This window comes from Ascaphus truei, chromosome 1 (genome assembly GCF_040206685.1).
Source record: "Ascaphus truei isolate aAscTru1 chromosome 1, aAscTru1.hap1, whole genome shotgun sequence".
NCBI classification, from domain to species: Eukaryota; Metazoa; Chordata; class Amphibia; order Anura; family Ascaphidae; genus Ascaphus; species Ascaphus truei.
Window position 1 is genome coordinate 477,282,616 of NC_134483.1, and position 20,109 is coordinate 477,302,724.

The 20,109-nt window shown below is 46.1% G+C and overlaps 1 protein-coding gene across 2 annotated transcripts in view; it reads right to left on the bottom strand.

Moving 5' to 3' along the window:
• The window catches only part of KLHL5 (kelch like family member 5), a 73,134-nt gene extending 53,778 nt beyond the window's left edge, over positions 1–19,356 (bottom strand). Inside the window, exon 1 of one of the 2 annotated variants that reach the window (XM_075567866.1) lies at positions 18,906–19,356. In XM_075567866.1, the coding sequence (XP_075423981.1) occupies positions 18,906–18,925 (20 nt within the window). In that variant the 5' untranslated portion in view covers positions 18,926–19,356. Of the gene's footprint in view, positions 1–1,519; positions 2,237–18,905 lie in introns of those variants that run through there. The other variant, XM_075567865.1, reaches the window with a different exon arrangement.
• Positions 19,357–20,109: the final 753 nt, after the last annotated feature.

A 20,109-nucleotide genomic window follows, 5' to 3' on the forward strand; every position in this document is an offset into this window, starting at 1 on the left:
AAATGAATTGCGCAGATCCTACCATCCACCAGCTCTGTTCCGCATTAAGAAAATATGGCACAATCTCCATGGAAAAATTGACCCTCTCCCTTAAATATAGAATGGAAAAATTTGGTACAACATGGGATCCATAGCTGAACTGGATGGGTCCAAGGGAGCTGACAAACAGTTGCTGACAATAAAGTCGTGGCGAGGTCATGGAAGAGTGTTGAAGAACCTAAACAATAAAATGTTAAAAACAATCTAAAAAAGGTATGTTGGACGCATATACGTATATGCCTTCAAAGGTCACCCTACACCTTCCCTTTCTGTAACACCCCCCACCCTCCTTTACATTTCTGTATTAAACCGTAAAACAATCAAATGAAGTTGAAAGGAAATGGCATTAAAAGTTGATTTTTTTTACAGAACAGAACAGATTAAAAAAAACAAAAAAACAACGCCCCATAAGATTTCCCATGTTTTGCTACTTTAAGTCAATAGGAGTTCCTGTGCAATAATGTCCTGATCGGCACAATAGAAATCTAATGATTAACCACCCCTTGTGTGAAGCCAGAGGTCCTGTCAGGCCATTTCATAAGAGGTTCATTTTCAGAGGGTAGTTCACAAAGCTGTCAGTTACTAGTAATCGTGTATTGAAGAACCTTCCTTGTGACAAATCATTTCAGTGATGTGGCAAAGAATTACAAAAATGCGTTATTTTGAAAGATGTAGAGGCACAAACCTAATAATCTAAAGGGTACAATCCCACATATGGCCAGATAGAGATAGATATATAGAGATAGATATAGCGATAGATCTCATGTAATAAAACCCACTGTAAACTACTTATTAACAAATGTTTTCAGAATAAAACATTTAAAGATGGCTTAACACCAGCCTGATTTTATTAACAGGCATCAAGCACCAGGTTTTAACCTATTACACATATTACAGCGATTGTCATTTTGTTCCATGTTGGAATTAAACATTCAATTTAATTGACTTCCTGGAGTCTAAAGGCTATGAGACAAAATGACAAATTAAAATGCAAACTCCCTGGATCCTTCATCTTCTACCACCATTATACATACAGTATGAGCAATAACACCCAGCGATACTAACATATCTGCATAAGAAAACAAATGTTACTAACATATCTGCATAAGAAAACAAATGTTACTAACATATCTGCATAAGAAAACATGTTTTTCAGGGTAGAATAGGATGTAATTATATTACTAAAAACTATTAACTTGAAATAAATCCCATATTGAAGTACATTGGTCACCCATAGGTTTATTGCTCAGCATTTTTTAAGCAGTAACCCCTTCACTACTGGAGACGCATAACACTTCCAAAAAGGGGTTCAATGCATTAAATGTTTCTGCGAAAAAGCTTATTTTATAATTGTTACGAATATATAGAGTGAGCTTATGTCGTGTTAACCCTTCGAGCGTCAAGGGGGGCCAGAAACGCATTGTCTATTTGGCCTGCCTGACACTCGGTGGGTACAAATGGTACAGATCCACAATCTAACCTGAATGAACTGCTTTCAGATTCATGGTCTTCTTCGCTCCCACCGTCTTCAGCCTCTGGTTTTCCAAGACACTGTGCTCCTTCAGAGGCATCGGTCGTGAACTCAAACGAAGGGACTGGGAGCTCGGAGGCTGATGCCATTGGACAAGGAAGCAAATTTGGGAGATCCGGGTCGCTAGGTCTTCGGTAACCAAAGGACGGCAAATGCAGTGGGAGGTTACCCGCAGCTAAAAACTTTCTCTCGCCAGTTCCAACGCTCTGTTGTCCGTGCAAGACGTCTCCTTGATGGGTGCCACCTGTAATGCTGGCAGGTGGTGCCGGATGTCCGAACCACCTCCATCTGATTTTCAATATCTGCTTCAGATCAAAGTCCTTACGGGAACCAGACATCCTCTATGAGAGCAAAATATTGTCTAGGCAACGGGGCAAGAAAACACTGTACCATACAGGATTTATGCTTCCAGCCAAGACGAAAAAAAAGAACACACGTTCACATGTGGATTGTAGAGCTGACCAGAATAAAAGAGACCAGACTCCATGCACATGCAGAGGGGAGAAAAAATAAAAACACCTTGATTTCTGGCAATTAGAAGGTTAAGAAAACACAGGAAATTATTTAGATGCCTAATGAAAAGAACACAGCAGATGGGGCTCCTTTATGAAGATAAACTAATCAGCTTACATGAAGCATTGCACTTTCCCGTTGCATTCCTCCTGTGTCTGTGACCATTTGCTTTCAAAGACACCGACAGCATTCATTAAAGTCTTTCAGATGCTCAACGCCTCCTCCCCCTTCTCCGAACCCACGAATGACAGAACATTCCCCTGCAGCATCTTTTTAGGCCACAATGTTTTTCTTCCGAAACCTTAAAAATAAAAAATAAAAAAGGCACCAGCAGTTTGTTCCCCCTGCTTGATGACAAACTACCTAACCATGTTCCAATCCAACAATGATACTGCACTTCGTTGTACCTGCAGCTTTTACATTGAATGTCGGGTGGGTTTGATTTTGAGACAGATTGATCTGCGTAGCGCTAATGGATTCCTAATTAATTTTTAAACGTAAAGTAGAAGAGCAATATACTACTTAATTCCCCAGCCTCCTTAATGTGCAGGAAGTTGGGACACAAGCCAAAACAGGCATACAGTATATAGATCCAGAGGAAAAGAACAGCGCTCTAATGACCTCTAAATCACTAGTCGTTATGGCTCTGCAGTGCTGGTTTGAGAAATGGGAGTCAGAGGGTACTGGGATCATATTCTATCAAATGTAGGCCACAGATTACTTGTGAAGATATTGTCGAAAAGCGCTCTGCTGATGTAGCGGAAAAAGTTTGTTGTCTCGTGTTCTGTTCCCAATAAACGGCTAAACTAAGGGGGTCATCATTTGTAGCTTTAAAGCAGCCATGCATGTTGATCGCCATATTTTTGCATTTCAATTTTTACTTCCAAAAGATCTCTTCTTACCCTTTCCAGGCACAGCTATATGATAACATTTGTGATATCCTAAAACACAATTGTCACGTACGTCACATGTGTGAGCACATGACCTGCATAAGAGACCAGGGTACACAGCTCACAAACTGTCCCACTTCTCACCTTCTCAAAGGTCCCTCAAATCAACACTTTCTCTCCACAATTCGTCCCTATATACCATCTGTCACAAACAGCACACTAGTGAGCATGTGATTTAGATAATCAACCAGGGTTAATACACACGGCTACTCTAGCCAACTCACCTTTCAATGAGTTAATATTAATCCCGTACTCAATTGCAAATCATATCTATACAGGCAGTCCTCGGTTATCCGACACAATGCGTTACTCAAAATGGCGTTGGATAGCGAAACGTCTTAAAGCGAAACACGTTTTCCCATAGGATCACTGTTTAAATGAAAGGTTCCGTTCCTGAAGGCATTTTTAACACTAAAATACACCAAATATTTAATGCAAGCAATAAGATACGCAGCACACACAAATTATATAGTGTATATACATATAACAAAATATAATAATACATTATATAGTATAATATAATATTATATAATATATATATTATATACACAAACAACTTTGCAAAGCGTTGTAAGAGCATTGGATAAGCCGTTTTGGCGTTGTAAAAATGAACATAGGTATGCATTGCATAGCGTTGGATAAGCCATTCGTTGTAAAACGAGGATTGCCTATACTCTGCCACCACCCAAGCATTATGCAAATAAAAGATGTAAAATTAATATCTGCAGGGTCTCAGGCCCCTGTTTATTATAGAAAAAAAAACTAGGCACTTAAGACACACAAATCTGTTGTAGCAAAATGTGTCCGAAAATGTAAACACCCTATCCAGAGTGTGCAACAGTTTTATTATATATAAAAATATAGTTCTCAGATTACAGAAAAAGGATTACAGGAACACAGTAACAGGACTGTAAATGCATGACAGGTTCTTAAAAAAACAAATAGGATAAAACATAAAACAGAAATCCCTATAACATGTCAGGATTTTCTTCCAGAAAGGTCACTGGCACAGAAATGAGACTTCATGTGTTTGGTCCAAAACACACCTCTGTTTAAAATCTAATTTTCACAATACCTTGTTAAGTCTTGTGTACTATTTTCTCCCCCACTGAAACATAAGCCCACCCCAATCATAAATCAGCTGCGAGATTGATGGTTTTACGACAGAGTAAAAAAAGACTTACCTTGACGTGGTTAGCAGGCTTGGCATTATTTGATCAAAGGATGTATACACACACACACACACACACCATTGATTGCTATCCCCAAGGGAGAAGTGCAGGGATTCACTTTTTGTTTTGAACATTTGTATGGCCAATTCCAGATTGGCTGCATGCTCCTTATACGGAGAAGCGCAGTGATTATATTTGTTTTACATTATTTGTTGGGCCGATTTTAATCCTTTGCAGCACGCTCCTAGAGGGCAACACTACTATGGTGTAATTTAATATATTTAGCCAATCACCTGCAACTGCTTATTGAGCAGTTTGTGGCAGGCCAGCCCCTCCCCTTCTAGGTATATAATCCCAAAGCAAGGTCCCATTATTTCACTTCACTTGCAGACATGTGAGTTTCTGTTCTGGTATATACCAGTTTTTAACTGCACTAGGTTATATAAGCATATGCTTTGATATTTTAACCCCTTCTGGGCTTATTTCACATAACACTAGTATGCATTTAGCGTATGGACCTGCTATTGAGACTTACCTTGACGTGGTTAGCAGGCTTGGCATTATTTGATCAAAGGATGTATACCGAAAGGCTTCTTTTTTCTTATAGGTATTTACACCATACATACATACATATATACATTCCCCATTGATTGCTATCCCTAACGGAGAAGCGCAGGGATTCGCTTTTTGTTTTGCACATTTGTATGGCCAATTCCTTCACTAGCTGCATGCTCTTTATACGGAGAAGCGCAGTGATTATATTTGTTTTACATTATTTTTTTCCTCTGGAGTCAGGAGATATCTCCAATAATTTGTGTAACCAACCCTGCCCGGCTCCTGAGGAGTTTACAACAGTGTGTGGTGTACATCCACAACAGCCTTGATTTACCTTGTCTCAAGGTGCTGGTCGGCTGGGCGATGATACAGATGAGCGCCAGAAGCTTTTATGGTACAACAGTAATCTTTATTCAAGTTCCCAGGCATTGGAACACTTCAGTTGCATATACAATCAGATTGGCTTAGTTGTATTTTACTTCATCCATAGCGCCATCACTCTTGATACAGGTCTTCCCTGGGTGTCTTCTCTTAACACTGATGGGAGGTACATTCACTTGTTACTGTACTGACTTCATCTTGTGGACCGGCTCCCCTTTTTAGCAACATCCCTATGGTCCCTAGCTCAGATCCTGTTCTATGTACATTACTATTATTCTTCTGACCCGTTGAGGAACTGCCACTTCCTCAGGGGTAATGAATACGGTCGATGGGGAACCTTTTGTATTGCTGATCTCCTGACATCCTGACATCCTGGGGCCTTCTCTGCTTTGCCTATGGTGGCATGTCTGCATTCCCTATCTGGGACATGCTCTTCTCTTATGGCCATACTATGGGATCCTACCAGATGGGGTACTGTCCCTAACAAACAATAAAAGGGGGTCCTGATCTATAGTATAACTGTGGGAACATATCCCCTACCTCTACTCCCCGAGGCTGCTCTCCTCATGCCATGCTGGAACCTAACTTCTGGAATCCCTGTGATACCCTGTGATGACACAGATGTACTGTATCTCGGTTTACCTTTCTCAGGGTGCTGGCATCCGTGCAGGCTGGGCTTATAAAAACAGTGATAACGGATGGGCGCCAGGAACTTTTCTCACTCAGTTATTCTTTATTTGCATTTGATATTAGTCACACTTCATCTCTGGGTGCTCATGCAGGATCCCAAAGAGGCACCTTTCTTGTCACCATGTTGTGTCATGGGTATGGCAGTCCCTTGCCTAGCAGATGGAGCTATCCTACATGCCACCGGGACCTTGTTGGCAAGGGGTTCACTCTCACTCGAGGATCCACATCTCATCACACTATGCAGAACCCTCGTAACCCCTACATATTGGATACAGGTGTGCTTGTGGACCTGTTGCTACAGCAGCTCCATTGCCCATATTCAAATGGACCTCACGTGGAGTACCATGCAGCCCTATCCTTAATAAGGGACACATTCTCCAAAAGGTAAAACAAGCAAGATCACCCTACCACATTACACATATAGTTCCACACTTAGACAGGATGTACTATATATATGTGACGGGAGACGCGCTTAATAACACATTTATATTTCGTGGGTCCTGATTGAGCAAAATAAACTGAGATTTATTCCCTTGATAGGCAAACACACGACAACTGCAGAATAAACTTAATAATTACACTCACGGGTAGAGAAACAGAGGATAATGTCCAGAAAGGTGCAAAGCACCAGGAGATTGTCTTTTAAATGTAGTCCTTTTGCAAGGGCACAAATTGCCAGCCCCAATCCTTCTGTGAATGTGCAAAGTCTTTTCTGGTTCTTTATGGGTTCGGTCTGGAATCCCCAGGGCTAACGCAATCCTGAAGCAGGGCAAGTTTCCTTGTTGTGATGTTTTTTAACCCCTTGCGTTCTGGAATCGTAGCCGCTGTACTTAGGTCTTATCCGCTTTAAGAAATCAGGTAACAACAGCAGGAACAACAGCAGGAACAACACAGGAATGAGGGGTACAGGCCTTTTTAAGGACAAGGGCCTGTGGAGTGTTACATTAGCCTCATCCCATTGGCAAGGAATTTTCTTCCTCCTATCAGAACCTGCCATGTCACATGGGCAAATCCTACAGCCAGCTCAGGTAACTCTGAACATGCTCAGTAAGCAGCTTGGTAGCACTGCTAAGTAAAAAGGGGGCATTCATTTCTGGGGACGCAATGTCTGGAGTTTGGTCCCAAGGTGTGAAATAGCCAGGATGAGTAACAGGACCTGCTACTCAGAAACATCCTGATTAAGTGACACTTTAAGAATCTGGGGTCTTTCATGTATGCATAACATTTGGTCCTTAATGCATTACAAAGGCAGGCAGAAAAAAACAGCATCCTGCCGGTACATTTTAACTGCACCAGAAAGGCACTTCATCAAAAATATATGTTTCCCTTATGACAAAGTTATATTTTTAATATGTGTGTACTTGGGGGATTACACTGAAGCTGCACCCCAAAAATCAGGGTGCTGGCTCACTCCGTTCCTAAATTAGCAGTCTTAAAAGGGGAACAGCATATAATATTAACCCCTTCATCCCCAATACAAAATAGGGGTAACCAGTCGAGCCCACTGCCTTTATTAATGCGCTGATTACCCCCATTTTCGCCACAATATACACAATGAGATTTCCCCCCCCCCCCCCCCATATCTGTCTTTCCTCCTGGGATCCTGCATCTAGAACATTAGAACATTCTCCCTCGAGAGATAGATAGATAGATAGATAGATAGATAGATAGATAGATAGATATTGTGACATAGTCCAAAGATGTTAGGCAGCTTTCTGCCCCATTTTAGGTCAGAAAGTGCAGGAATAGTTAAAAATGATCCATTCCACAGCTTCACATTAACTCAGGCTTGCTGGATGGAAAATCCAGACCACAGATTACAATGGCTCTAGTTCTCCCTCACCTGCTCTTCTAATCACATGCACAGGTATTTAGAGCAGAGGAGGTTTGCATTTCAGTCTCTCTCCTTAGAGCCTGGGGGCGTCGCTGCTCCCCTGCATCCAGTTCGGGGTGGACGGCCCCTCCAAGTATCACAGTACCAGAGGATTTGCCTGGACACTTGGGACCGAGTTCCCACCACGAACAGATAAGACAAACGAATATGTATTGCTGTTTCTAAAAGACTATGCTGTAGCTAGTGACCCTAAATGAGAGGGCATTGTTTTAAGCTGGGGAACCAGGTTAGTTGGCCCAGCAGCAGTTAGAGGCTGATTATGATGTGTGGTTAGATCCCTGAAAGGGATAGGATTTCGTTTATATAATTTGGTTTCTTGTTTCTTGAAATAACAGTGTGGGAAATACTATGACACTGATATAAGTGAACCACTGAATGAAAAAGTGCCTCTAACCTACACATGTTAAAGCTGCAGTACCTTACTTGGATGAAAATAAAGCAGGCAGAAGCCTGAGTTAAGCAACACTTTGCATGTTCCTGTTTGTTGTATAATTAACCCTAGAAGACTGTGTCGGGAAGAACCCAGACAGACGTCAGCGCTACAAAAGAGGGGCGTTTGTCACAATATATATATATATATATATATATTACCCAAAGGGTGTTTACACTGAAAATCTGTGAGACCGACTCCAAAATCAGTAATAGACAGGTGTGTAGTAGCAGGTCTAAAATAACATGAAAGCTCTCATTACAGCAGATAACACAATTTCTTCAGATGGTTGGAGTCATAATCTCTGCTTTGCTGGCTGAATTGTTTTAAAACATTTAACTTCTTGATTTTCTGGCCCTTTTCTCACCCCGAAACACGCTTCCTTCCTCTTTTTCTCTTCTGTTTTAGCAAACTGATCATCTAAATTTATCGTAGGTTGAACTTGGTGGATACATGTATTTATTCAACCTCATCACCTATGTAACTATGTAAGAATATGAACTATGAGTTAATACAGTACTTCAATATTCTTTTGGGAAGATTGGTTGCATTAAAGTTATATTATTCATCCAATATATAAAATAGTTTGTTTTTTTAACTCCAAACAATGAATACTATTGAAAAGACCTTGCATATTGCTGAAAGTTGCATATTAAAAAAAGGACATACTGTATGTTCGAGTTCAACCTATTTTAAATGTAATCGGCTGAGATACTCATCCTATAGTTCTAGCCCAGGGGACTGCACCCTTTCAAGGAAAAAAAAAACATTTTATAAAAAATGTCTTTGTCCAAAATATTCCGAGAGTCGCAACATATGCATGAATATTACACCCCCACAAACACATACTGTACACACTAATATATACTGTATAAGCATTAACATCCAACTTAATTCAATCAGAATTAGGGAAAGGAAAAAATATGTGGGGGAATGAAATGTATCTCACGATAATAAGTCCCTTTATTTAGTTTTTTTCATTGTCATTTCTACCATTGGGTAAAAAAAAAAAAAAACACAAAATACATTTGTTACTGTACCCTGCTGTGTATAGGGTAAGGCTGAGGCCCCGCTGCACGCGTCCATACGGCTGCCTTGCCTGCAACTCACTGCACCGTGATTTGCGGTTTGCAGTGAACTGTGATGCGTGCTCAGGGGGCAATGACGAGGGGGAGCGCAGCCATGTGTGTACAGAGCGAGAACATGACCCCATGTCACAATACATGTATGCACAATTATTACGTGTCCCGTCCGTCCGAGCTATGAACGGGAGGAGGGGGGGGGGGGGGAGGGAGAGGGAGGGAGTGCCATGCACGGATGCCTCCCACAGACGTCCCTCCCAAGCCGCCTCCCTCCCTAAGCTCCTTCCTCCTCCCCTCATTGGCTGACTTGTGCACCACGTGACACGTCAGCGCTTCTGATCACCAGAAGCTTGCAGCAGCGGCCGGCTGACGCGTCACAGCACGCAGTCAGCCCTATCGGAGGGAGCCAGCAGGGACCTCCAGACTGGAGGAAAGGGGCTGGTGTCCCGCAGCCGCCGACCGCAGCGGGTCCTTAGCCTAGGGTCATGCCCAAATAAACTCATCTCCAAAAACAAGGAGGAAATGACGACGGCCAAAAGACATCCACAATGTTCGGTTTATATATTGTACTACTTTCCCCCAAAGGGCACTTGTCTAAAGGGTAATTAATAATAATTCTTTACTATATAGTGCTACCAATGCAATACATCAACATTTGCAGGCACAAGAAGCCCCTGCCTAGTAGAGCTTACAATGTAATGTTTGGTGCACAGAGAGAAAGTTTGCAAAGTCACAAGGAGCAGATTCTGGTATTTGAACCAGGCTCATCTGCTTCAAACTCGGTCTCATGGATGTGTCAGTGTCTTTACCGACTGAGCCACACCCACAATCTGATGTTGAGTTTTTACACTTCAGCAGAGAAGGATGTAGATTACATTTCTGAAAAACGTGATGAACTGTAAGCTCTTTGGAAAAGTTCAAAATGTAGTGTAGGGAAGTAAGCCGATAAAGAACTTTTGGTTCCATTATAATATTTAAAACAAACAATATGTCTACATGGTCAAGATCAGGGAAATCTTGCTTGTCATTTATCCAAGAGCCCCTTTCAAACAAAAACTCTGTCCTGGCCTCTTTTATCAAGTTGATAACGATTGAAGTGGAGTATCCACCGGAAGCCCATGGACGTAAAATCGAGTGGACTATTTATTAGTCATAACATTCAGGAAAGAGGAGATTAGGTTTGTAATGTAAAGTCTGCATTGTGGTAAGATAAAAATGATTTGTTTCTCTTCGAGATAAAAAAAAAAAAAGACAGATGACAATAGTTATCCTTAACAACACAACCGGCTATATTGCGGTAACCTTGCTTCACAAATTATGTAGAAATCGACTGCACATGTTCAGCAAGGAAATGTCTCTTATAACCAAATAAGGACAAACATCGGGTCCATTCTCACTGTACGTCTGTTTAATTTCCAAGCTCTAATAGCATCAGAGACTAGAATATCCTCCTTGATAAGATATTCAATGGGACATGGGGTAGATAAACCAAAGAGACGTTAGTAGTTTCTGAATCAAGTTTTAGATTGGTGTAAATTGATACATTATGCTGATTGATTCAGTCTCTGGCATGTACTGTAAACCAGATTTAATGTTTGGAAAAGTTGGTGCTTCATTGTCCACATCAGCTTAGCATTTAGTTACAATTTCACTATGCCTCTTATTATGTCAAACAAAGTTGGTGAAATATTGATCATAGCAATATATATTTTTCTTCTTAACAAGGGGAGTACATGCGACGGGTAAATAATCTTAGGAAAAGGGATTATTTTAATTACAGCTATACCCACAAACAGAAAGTCCAATAAATCCAAAGAAATAAGCACTTGCCCTGCACTTCCCATTAGTTTTTCAGTGAAGTGTAATCTGGTAAATATGATGGTGGCGAGTATCTCCTTGACAGGATATCCCACAGACCGGCACTATGCAAATCTTTGTCCAAATAAAAGAGAGGCGCACTGGTCTATGATGAAAGGGTCTTCAGACCACTTATTAAACATATACAGTATAAGACCAAAAAGGCACAACATTTCCGGGTATAAATTAACCCTTCAGGTATAAATTCCCCAAACCTTTTTAAATTTTACCGAAAGCTGAGATGCAATTTTAGTGCAAATATTTGAGGAAGCGTGTTTGAAATGTTAATTCATGAATATTTTAGGACACCTTTTTCTAGTTGAAAAGGAAGCAGGTCATTGGAGATTTTTATTTTTTGTTATCCCACTACATGATTTCTGATTTTTAAAGTATATAAAGCCACATGAATTCTCTGTTGTCCAATCTGGGGCCCCGGAAACACATTTCTTTTAGAGATAGCTGGCAATACCATGGCTAAGTCAAAAGTAATTACATCGTTATAAAATAAGCATTTACAATGTAATGGAAACTCGTTCTATGAACAATTGACATTCATTTGTTTGCATAGGTTCACTGCGCTAGAATGAGAAAGGTTTAAAAAGGATGACAATTTTTTTTTTAACTAAATGTAAATGCTAAATAAAATTTGTGATCCTGCATTATTTTTGAGAAAAAGGGAAAGCACTCTATACCACTGTAATATTGTTGTACACATTTGTAACGGAAAAGGAAATGTTCTCGTTTCCTGTCCCAAGGTATTTCTGTACTCAAGGGCCCTCGTACAATTTGGGGAGACGGCACTCCCCTGTGCTGGGTGACATTCAGTGGAATGTGGCTTCTCAGCATATTAAATAAGGGTTTAGGATTACATCAACAGACCTCTGACCAGATCTCAGACTCTGCAACCCTAAAAGGAATGAACTATACTAAACATTGTATACTGATTATTGAAAAATGCTACATAAGTTTGTAGAACTGTAAACTATAATACTAGAGGGAAAAAAAAGCTAATTTGTAAAAAAATAAATTTAAAAAAAAAATGAATACATCTGTTGAAACCACTTCCAAATTATGTCATGCTTTGTACATGGTTTATGGGTGCCTGGTAATATTAAAATAGTATTATACTAGCTGAGAGACCCGGCGTTGCCCGGGATGTAAATGCGTAATAGGTCGTATTATTTATAAATCGTTGAACAATAGATGACTATTTGTTGTAAAGGTTGGATAATAATGTTGAAAAGAAAGATGGAAGAAAATGTAATACGATGTTGTATAAAAATGGTTTATTGTAAACACACCACAGTACAATGTATATTTTGGTGACATAAGTGATGTGAAAATGTGAGGCGTGTGTCCTGCTAGGGTGTGAGCGTGTGTGAGGCGGCGGGTGGGTGTTCAGTACGGGTGGCGCGTGGGTAGTGAGTGCTGGCTGTGGGTCGGGGTCCTGCTAGGGTGTGAGGCGGCGGGTGTGTGGCGAGTGCAGGTGACAGCTGGTCAGTGATATTGTTGCGTAGGGGCAGGATGCGGCAGGTGTGTGTTGAGTGTGTGGGGTGGGGTGAGAGGCGGCGGGTGTGTGTCGAGTGTGGCAGGTCTGTTTAGTGCGTGCGGCGGCTGTGTGGCGCGGGGATGTGAGCGGTGGGCGGGTGAAAGGCAGAATTGCGGGTGGGCGAAAGGCAGAGGCGGGAGGGCGGACGAAAGGCGTTGAGAGGGGGAGGTGAGGTCGGAGGGGTGGTGGGGGGTGGTGAGGGGAGGTGAAGGGGGGCGGAGGGGAGGTCAGAGGGGAGGTGAGGATGGTGGTGAGGGGGGGTGGTGAGGGGAGGTGAAGGGGGGTGGAGGGGAGGTGAAGGGGTGGGCGAGGGGAGGTGAAGGGGGGGTGAGGGGAGGTGAAGGAGGGGTGAGGGGAGGTGAAGGGGGAGAGGTGAAGGGGGGGTGACGGGAGGTGGAGGGGGTTGCCGGGAGGTTGAAGGGAGGGGGGGGTGAAGGAGGTGAAGGGAGGGGGGGGGTGACAGGAGGGGGGTGACAGGAGGCGAAGGGGGGGGTGGTGACAGGAGGTGAAGGGGGGGTGAAGGGAGGAGGGAAGGGGGAGGTGGAGGAGAGGAAGGGGGAAGAGGGGGGTGGAGGGGAAGGGGGGAGGAGAAGGGGGGGAGGGGGGGGAGGTGGGGGAAAGGGTGTGAAGGGGGGAGGTGGGGGAAAGGGTGAAGGGGGGGAGGTAAGGGTGAAGGGGGGAGGGGTGAAGGGGGAAAGGGGGTAAAGGTGGGGGAGGGGAAAGGGGGGAAAGGTGGGGGAGGAGGGAAAGGGGGAAAAGGGGGGAAGGGGGAAGAGGGGTGGAGGGGGGGAAGAGGGGAGAGGGGGGGATGGGGAAAGGGGGAGGTGGAGGAGGGGAAGTGGGGAGGTGAGGAGGGGTAAGGGGGGAGGTGAGAGGGTAAGGGGGAGGGGTGAGGAGGGTAAGGGGGGAGGTGGAGGAGGGGAAGGGGGAGGTGGAGGAAGGGAAGGGGGAGGTGGAGGAGGGGAAGGGGGGAGGTGGTGGAGGGGGGAGGTGGAGGAGGGGAAGGGGGGAGATGGAGGAGGGGAAGGGGGGGAGATGGTGGAGGGGAAGGGGGGGGTGGTGGGAGAGGGGGGAGGTGGTGGGAAGGGGGGAAGAGGGGGGGAGGTGGTGGGAAGAGGGGGAGGAGGGGGAGGTGGTGGGAAGGGGGAGGTGGGAAGGGGGGGGGGTGGTGGGAAGGGGGGGGGTGGTGGGGGAGGTGGTGGGAAGGGGGGGGGGGGGGTGGTGGGAAGGGGGGGGGGGGGTGGTGGAAGGGGGGGGAGGTGGGGGGAAGGGGAGGTGGTGGGAAGGGGGGGGGAGGTGGTGGGAAGGGGGGGAGGTGGGACGGGGGGGGAGGTGGGAAGGGGGGGGTGGATTGGAAGTGAGTGAGGGGATGTGAGTGAGGTGATCACTCCGCTCCCCCGGCTGAGTGTAGCGGCGCCGGGGGGGGTGGAGGGGAAGTGAGTGAGGGGAGGTGATCACTCCGCTCCCCCGCTGACTGTAGCGGCGCCGGGGGGGGGTGGAGGGGAAGTGAGTGAGGGGAGGTGATCACTCCGCTCCCCCGCTGAGTGTAGCGGCGCCGGGGGGTGGGGGGGGGGTGGAGGGGAAGTGAGTGAGGGGAGGTGTCACTCCGCTCCCCGCTGAGTGTAGCGGCGCCGGGGGGGTGGAGGGGAAGTGAGTGAGGGGAGGTGATCACTCCAGCTCCCCCGCTGACTGTAGCGGCGCCGGGGGGGGGGGGGGTGAGGGAAGTGAGTGAGGGGAGGTGAAGGGGGGTGAGGGGACGTGAAGACCGCTCACTCACCGTCCGGCCACTCACTCACCCGTCCGGCAGCTCCACGTGGAGGGGGGGGGGGTGAAAGCGCAGGAAACAGGGAGAGGCGGAGCCTCCGGGGACCAGTGGGGGAAGAGAGCGGGAGATGTTGCTGCTAACCCGCTAATGTATGTAACACCCCCCCCCCGTGTGTGTGTGTGTGTGACAGTGTGTGTGTGTGTGTGTGTGTGTGTGTGTGTGTGTGTGTGTGTGTGTGTGTGTGTGTGTGTGTGTGTGTGTGTTGTGTGGTGACAGTGTGTGACAGTGTGTGACAGTGTGTGTGTGTGTGGTTTTTTTTTTCGTGTGGACCTTTGGCCCGTCACTCCGCCTCAGGCCAATGCGAGGTGTGGGGGGCGGGCCAAGGGGGGTGGTGTGAGTGTGTGAGGCCAATGAGAGGTGTGCGGGGGCGGGCGGCCCAAGGGACCAATGAGATTGCCGCTAGGGACACCGGACATCCAGGCAGGCAAACATACAGTGCTTTCACTAATATAGTATAAGATTGTTTAAAAAAAGATGCACTCCATTGTGAGAGCAGAGTGACTATTGGCAGTAATATGTTTAATGGGTTCAATTGTGGTGACTGGAGCCAGGAAAGAATAATGACAAAAATGACTCTAAAAGAAGGAGGATCGTTGAGTTTATTTCTTCAGCTCCTCATGATACATTAATTACGTATACTCTCACCCTGCCAGAGGACAAGATTAGGATTGTGTCAAGCAGCTACATTTAACACGACACAGCCATTGTTGGACCAGCAATATTCTACTGTATGTACAGTACAGCGATGCGACATAAATAATTATAATAGCAAACAGGGGACACCTGTGGCAAATGCATAGAACGCCTACACTGAAACAACAATTTACTATGTTACTAATTTCCTACTGAAACACATGCTGATAAGAATAAAAAAAGTTGGAAGAGTTGACATGTTTGGTACATATACAGTGTACAGTAGGGTAAGGAGAAAAATTATGCAATATTTACTAGGCAGTGCTACAGCTAAGTAAATATGGCCCACTCCAGTGAATGGGCTGTAATGCGTCTTTAGGCACGGAAGGGTCTTCTAGAGCGGAGGTGCGCAAACTGGGGAGCCAAGATTTTATTTGGGGGGGGTGGGAGGGAAGTGGGGAGCGGCGGTTACAGAGGCCCTGCACTCTACCCCAAGGCATTTAAATTAAATGCCAGGGGTCTGCGCGAAGCCTCTGTAACTCACTTACCTTGATTCAGCCGGCTTTGGGCGACGTTACGTTACATGTCCCCGCGGCATCATTTGACGCCGGGACAAAAAGGTATGGGGGGGGGGGAGGGGCGCAAGCACCAAATGTTTGCACACCCCTGTTCTAGAGTATCACATCCTAGTAAATGTGGGCCATTCACTTGAACAGGGCTGTAAGGTGTCTTCCAGCATAAAAAAAGGTTTCTTGTGGAGACACACACGCGCGCGCACACTTTGAACTTAAAAATTGTTCACTGTAGCGCTGTTTGTTCTACGCACTTGCACACACATATACTGACATTAAAGTATAGTTTCTCCTGAGACCAAACTAGAATAAATGACAGTTACATGGTTAAAGAGGCAATCCAAGCAGTTTAAAAAACAAAATCTTTCTTGAATATATGCAGCATTTGATTACCTTTATTGAAAGCCAATTACCTAAGCTGCTGATTTATTCGTTCTCCCGTGATCGATCAGCAAAATCCTGCTTACCAGGGTTCACTAAATGGCCGCCTTTCAGTATCTAATCAATCCTTCAGTCAGTGTAACTCAGCAGCTACAATGTATTCTTATATTACTAAACGATAACATTATCTATTGTTACAGCTCAAACTGCTGAGAATGATCACAAGCAGAAAAGTATTACAAAGAAATTGCACTGCTGGGGGAGGTGTGCCAAGACCTGCTATTAGAGAGGGTTGGGGTGCCTTACAATGCATCTGATCTCAGGCGCGCAAAGAGAGAGGGTTGGGGCTTCTTACAATGCCTCTGATCTCAGGCGCACTATTAGAGAGGGTTGGGGTTCCACACAATTTCACAATATACTCATTGGGTTCCTTAACCAGAAAAAAAGATTGCAAACCACTGGTCTATCCAATTGCTTTTGTGGTAAGACTGCTTGCAGGACCTTGTAATTACAAGCTAATTCAGTAAAGGCAGTTTCACATCCATGGGGAATTGTTTTATTAATTAACCGCACAGTGTAATCCCAGGGTATCGTCATTAACCACATAACCATGAATGTGAGAGAATACGGGAGTGTTCATATTTCACAGGACATACATAAGTAAAAGTTTCACTTCAAGGATTAATTTAGGCCGAGGCCATGCTAGGCGCGTGGCATCGTGCGTCCGCAGCAGAGGCCATGTGTGGCAGAGGGGCCTATGCGATGTGGTGGCGGAGCCGTGACTTCACAGAGCTGGTTCTCCCTCATTGGCGGAACCGCTCACGTGATCCGGCAGTCGCACGACAAAATCAAATACATTTTGTTGCGTGACAAATCGCGTCACGCGAAGAATGGGCGCAGCATTTGTCTTTCTGAGTCAATTACATTGGTAAGTTGTATATACATTATTATTTCTTTCACAGCTAAGCTAGTATGAGCTTCCCTTCAAAACATTTCTGTTTATGAAAACAATATTTTTTTCGGTCTCCGTTTTGGCTGCGGCCAGGCAGGGAGCGGGCGTGCTGGCGCTCATGCGCGGGTGACGTCACGCTCCCTGCTCGTCCGGGAGATTTGTGGCCGGCTAGGTGCGCGCGCAGGGGGCGATTCGGGGGGCGTGGCCATGATGTCACAGAGCTGGTTCGCCCTCATTGGGCGAACCGCTCACGTGACGCGCTTGCGGACGAGAAATTCAAATTTGCTTGCTCTGCAAGCAGCTAAGCGCCGAGTGGGCGCTTGCTGACACTGGCCACACAAATTGTCGCAATGTTTTTCATAGCAGCCAGCGTGAGCGTGCCCGCTCAGTGCCGCCAAGGCCTTAGGCTAAGGCCCCGCTCCCAGAGTCAGCGCACCTGCGCTGCTGACAGGCGGTGCGCTGAGATACACAGACCGCGATCTGCGGTCTGTAGGGAGCGGAAGCCGGAGCGGGAGGTGGGCGGGAGGTGGGAGGTTTGATCGGGAGGTGGGCGGGAGGTGGGAGGTTTGATCGGGAGGTGGGCGGGAGGTGGGCGGTTTGACAGGGAGGGGGGGCGTGGCTTGAGCGGAGGGACCCGCTACTCTCCCCCCCCTCCCTCCACGGACTCGGGCTGGAGCTGGAAGGTAAGTTTAAACACACACACGCAGGCACTCATTCATACACGCGCACACACACACACACACACACACACACACACACACACACACAGGCAGGCACTCACGCACTCATACACACACACACACACACACACAGACAGAGGCAGGCACTCGGGCACACACACAGACAGGCACTCACGCACTCAGACACATACACACACACACAGGCACACATACACACACACAGAGAAAGGCACTCATTCATACACGCGCACACACACACACACACACACACAGGCACACATACACACACACAGAGAAAGGCACTCACCTGCTTTCACTCCACACTCCTCCCCGCTCCCCGAAGCCTCTCCTCCTCCCGCAGCCTCCCCTCCCCATTGGCTCACAGCCACACACGTCACGCGTCAAAGCTAGAAAACACCATTCTCTGGTGTCTCCAGCGGCTGACGCGCTACAGCGTGTAGTGCTCTGTGCAGCCAGTGGGGACCGGGACCAGCTCGCGAGGATTCCCCTGCTGGTGGGGAACTCGCGACCCGCCGCCCGCGCCAACGAGCGCAGCGGGACCGAGGCCTTAGTCTAGATTGTTTCTAGATTATAAACTCATTGGGGCAGTGAACTCCTTCCTATTGTCTCAGTTTGCCATAACATGTACTCTTGTCACACAATGTTATTGTACTCCCTCCCACATTGTACCGGAGAATATTGCCGCTAAACAAATAAATGAAAATAAATTGACTGAATATTATCGGTTATCGCGCTTCATGCAAAAGATTTTAATTTGCTCTAGAGAGATTTCTCATATTTGTTTTCTCATCACCGTGTATCTACTTCAGACTTTGTTTTGCTATTTAGTTTTTACTTAAAATAAAATTCATGTAATACGTCACTTTAAATTGTTCAAAAGTGAGTTGTTTATACCATGTTACATTCATTTCCATTTTTTCTCTTATTTCCCTTTTCAAACTCCTTTTTTTTTTGTTTTTGTGTAAAGAGTCCCCCCCCCCCCCAAAAAAAATTGTGATACTCTGGGTGTGAAGATGAAGAGTAACAAAGAAAGTGGTGGTACTCTGGGTATGAAGACAAGAGTAACAAAGTAGTGGTACTCAGTGCCTCCTAGCACCATCACAGTGCTCGATCCTTTTACCCCTCCCGATCCGGCCCCAGGACAGCCCCACAATCACAACACAACTGATAACTCCCCTTTTAGGGGCGCCCGTCTTACCTTTCCAGCACTGGGATCATGTGACTCAGGGGCTTCACACCCGGGGCACCCACAGGAGGTGACAAGCCACCGGGGACACTGGTTTCTTTGGGGTACACAATTGTGCAGCGACGCCTGTTCCGATAAGGAGGATTTGGCACAGATATATGCTCCGGTGCTGGCGGCTGCCCTCATCTCCATCACTCTGTCCCCCCCAGCCGTAAGGTTACAGGCTCCAGGTCAATGACTTCTCCGCGCGCTGCTGTAATCCGGGGAACTCCATGCAGAGGATCCCACAGCAGGCAAGAGGGAGCAGGCGGGGCGGAGGTAATGTCAACCTCCCAGCGCCAAGAGCGAGGCAGTAATGTCAGCTTCCCGGCGCCAAGGAGGAAGAGAGGGGCAGTGACAGGGACGTCCCAGCTAAGCAGCTGCATGCAGGGCCTGTTTCCCATGCACGAGACTGACTCCGGCTGAGACACTCCTCCAGGAGCTGGGAGACACTCCTCCTGGAGCTGGTTGGCTCAGTTTGAAGCTGTGTGAACAGCTTGTTTAACCCCTTTCGCTGCCAGAGGGGCCTGCGAGGTAAAGCAATGCAACTTCATCACATGCTTCTCTGCTGCAAAGTGTAAGCTCTATGGGTCAGGGTGCCCCTCTCTTATAGTCTGTGTAGCCCTCTTTCCCTCTAGTGTGAAGGGTCTACTAGTGCTGGCGTTACCTGTCATCTCACAGGGATCTGAGCCTCCGCATAAAACAGATGAATCAGACTGCTCTCCTTAAGTATTGCATCCTATTGCAATGAGTGCATTCTAGTGGGGTTCTTTGAGCCCTTCTTTTGGGTTCTCTCTGCATGGCTCCGCTACTGGGAGCCTGGGGTAACCAATATACTGAGTCTCCACCTGCACAGGATCGCAATTGGATGAGATAACCCCAAGCAGGAACCAATAATAATAGCCCACAGATTATAACAATAACCTTTACTGTAACAAATAACCATAGACCACATAAATGAAATAGCAACACTAATGCTTACAGCTATACCTCGCCGCGCAGGGTGTTGTCCCACCACCGTGTACCCCCACAGTACCAGAGGAGTCCCTTGGTCACCTCACCCACTGAGTGTCCACGAAAGATGCCCACCCCTCTAGACGGGATCAGCGCCTTACTGTACAGTATGTTGGTGCACGTTTGTGAACGGTACCTGCCGGGTGTGTCCACACCCGAGCGC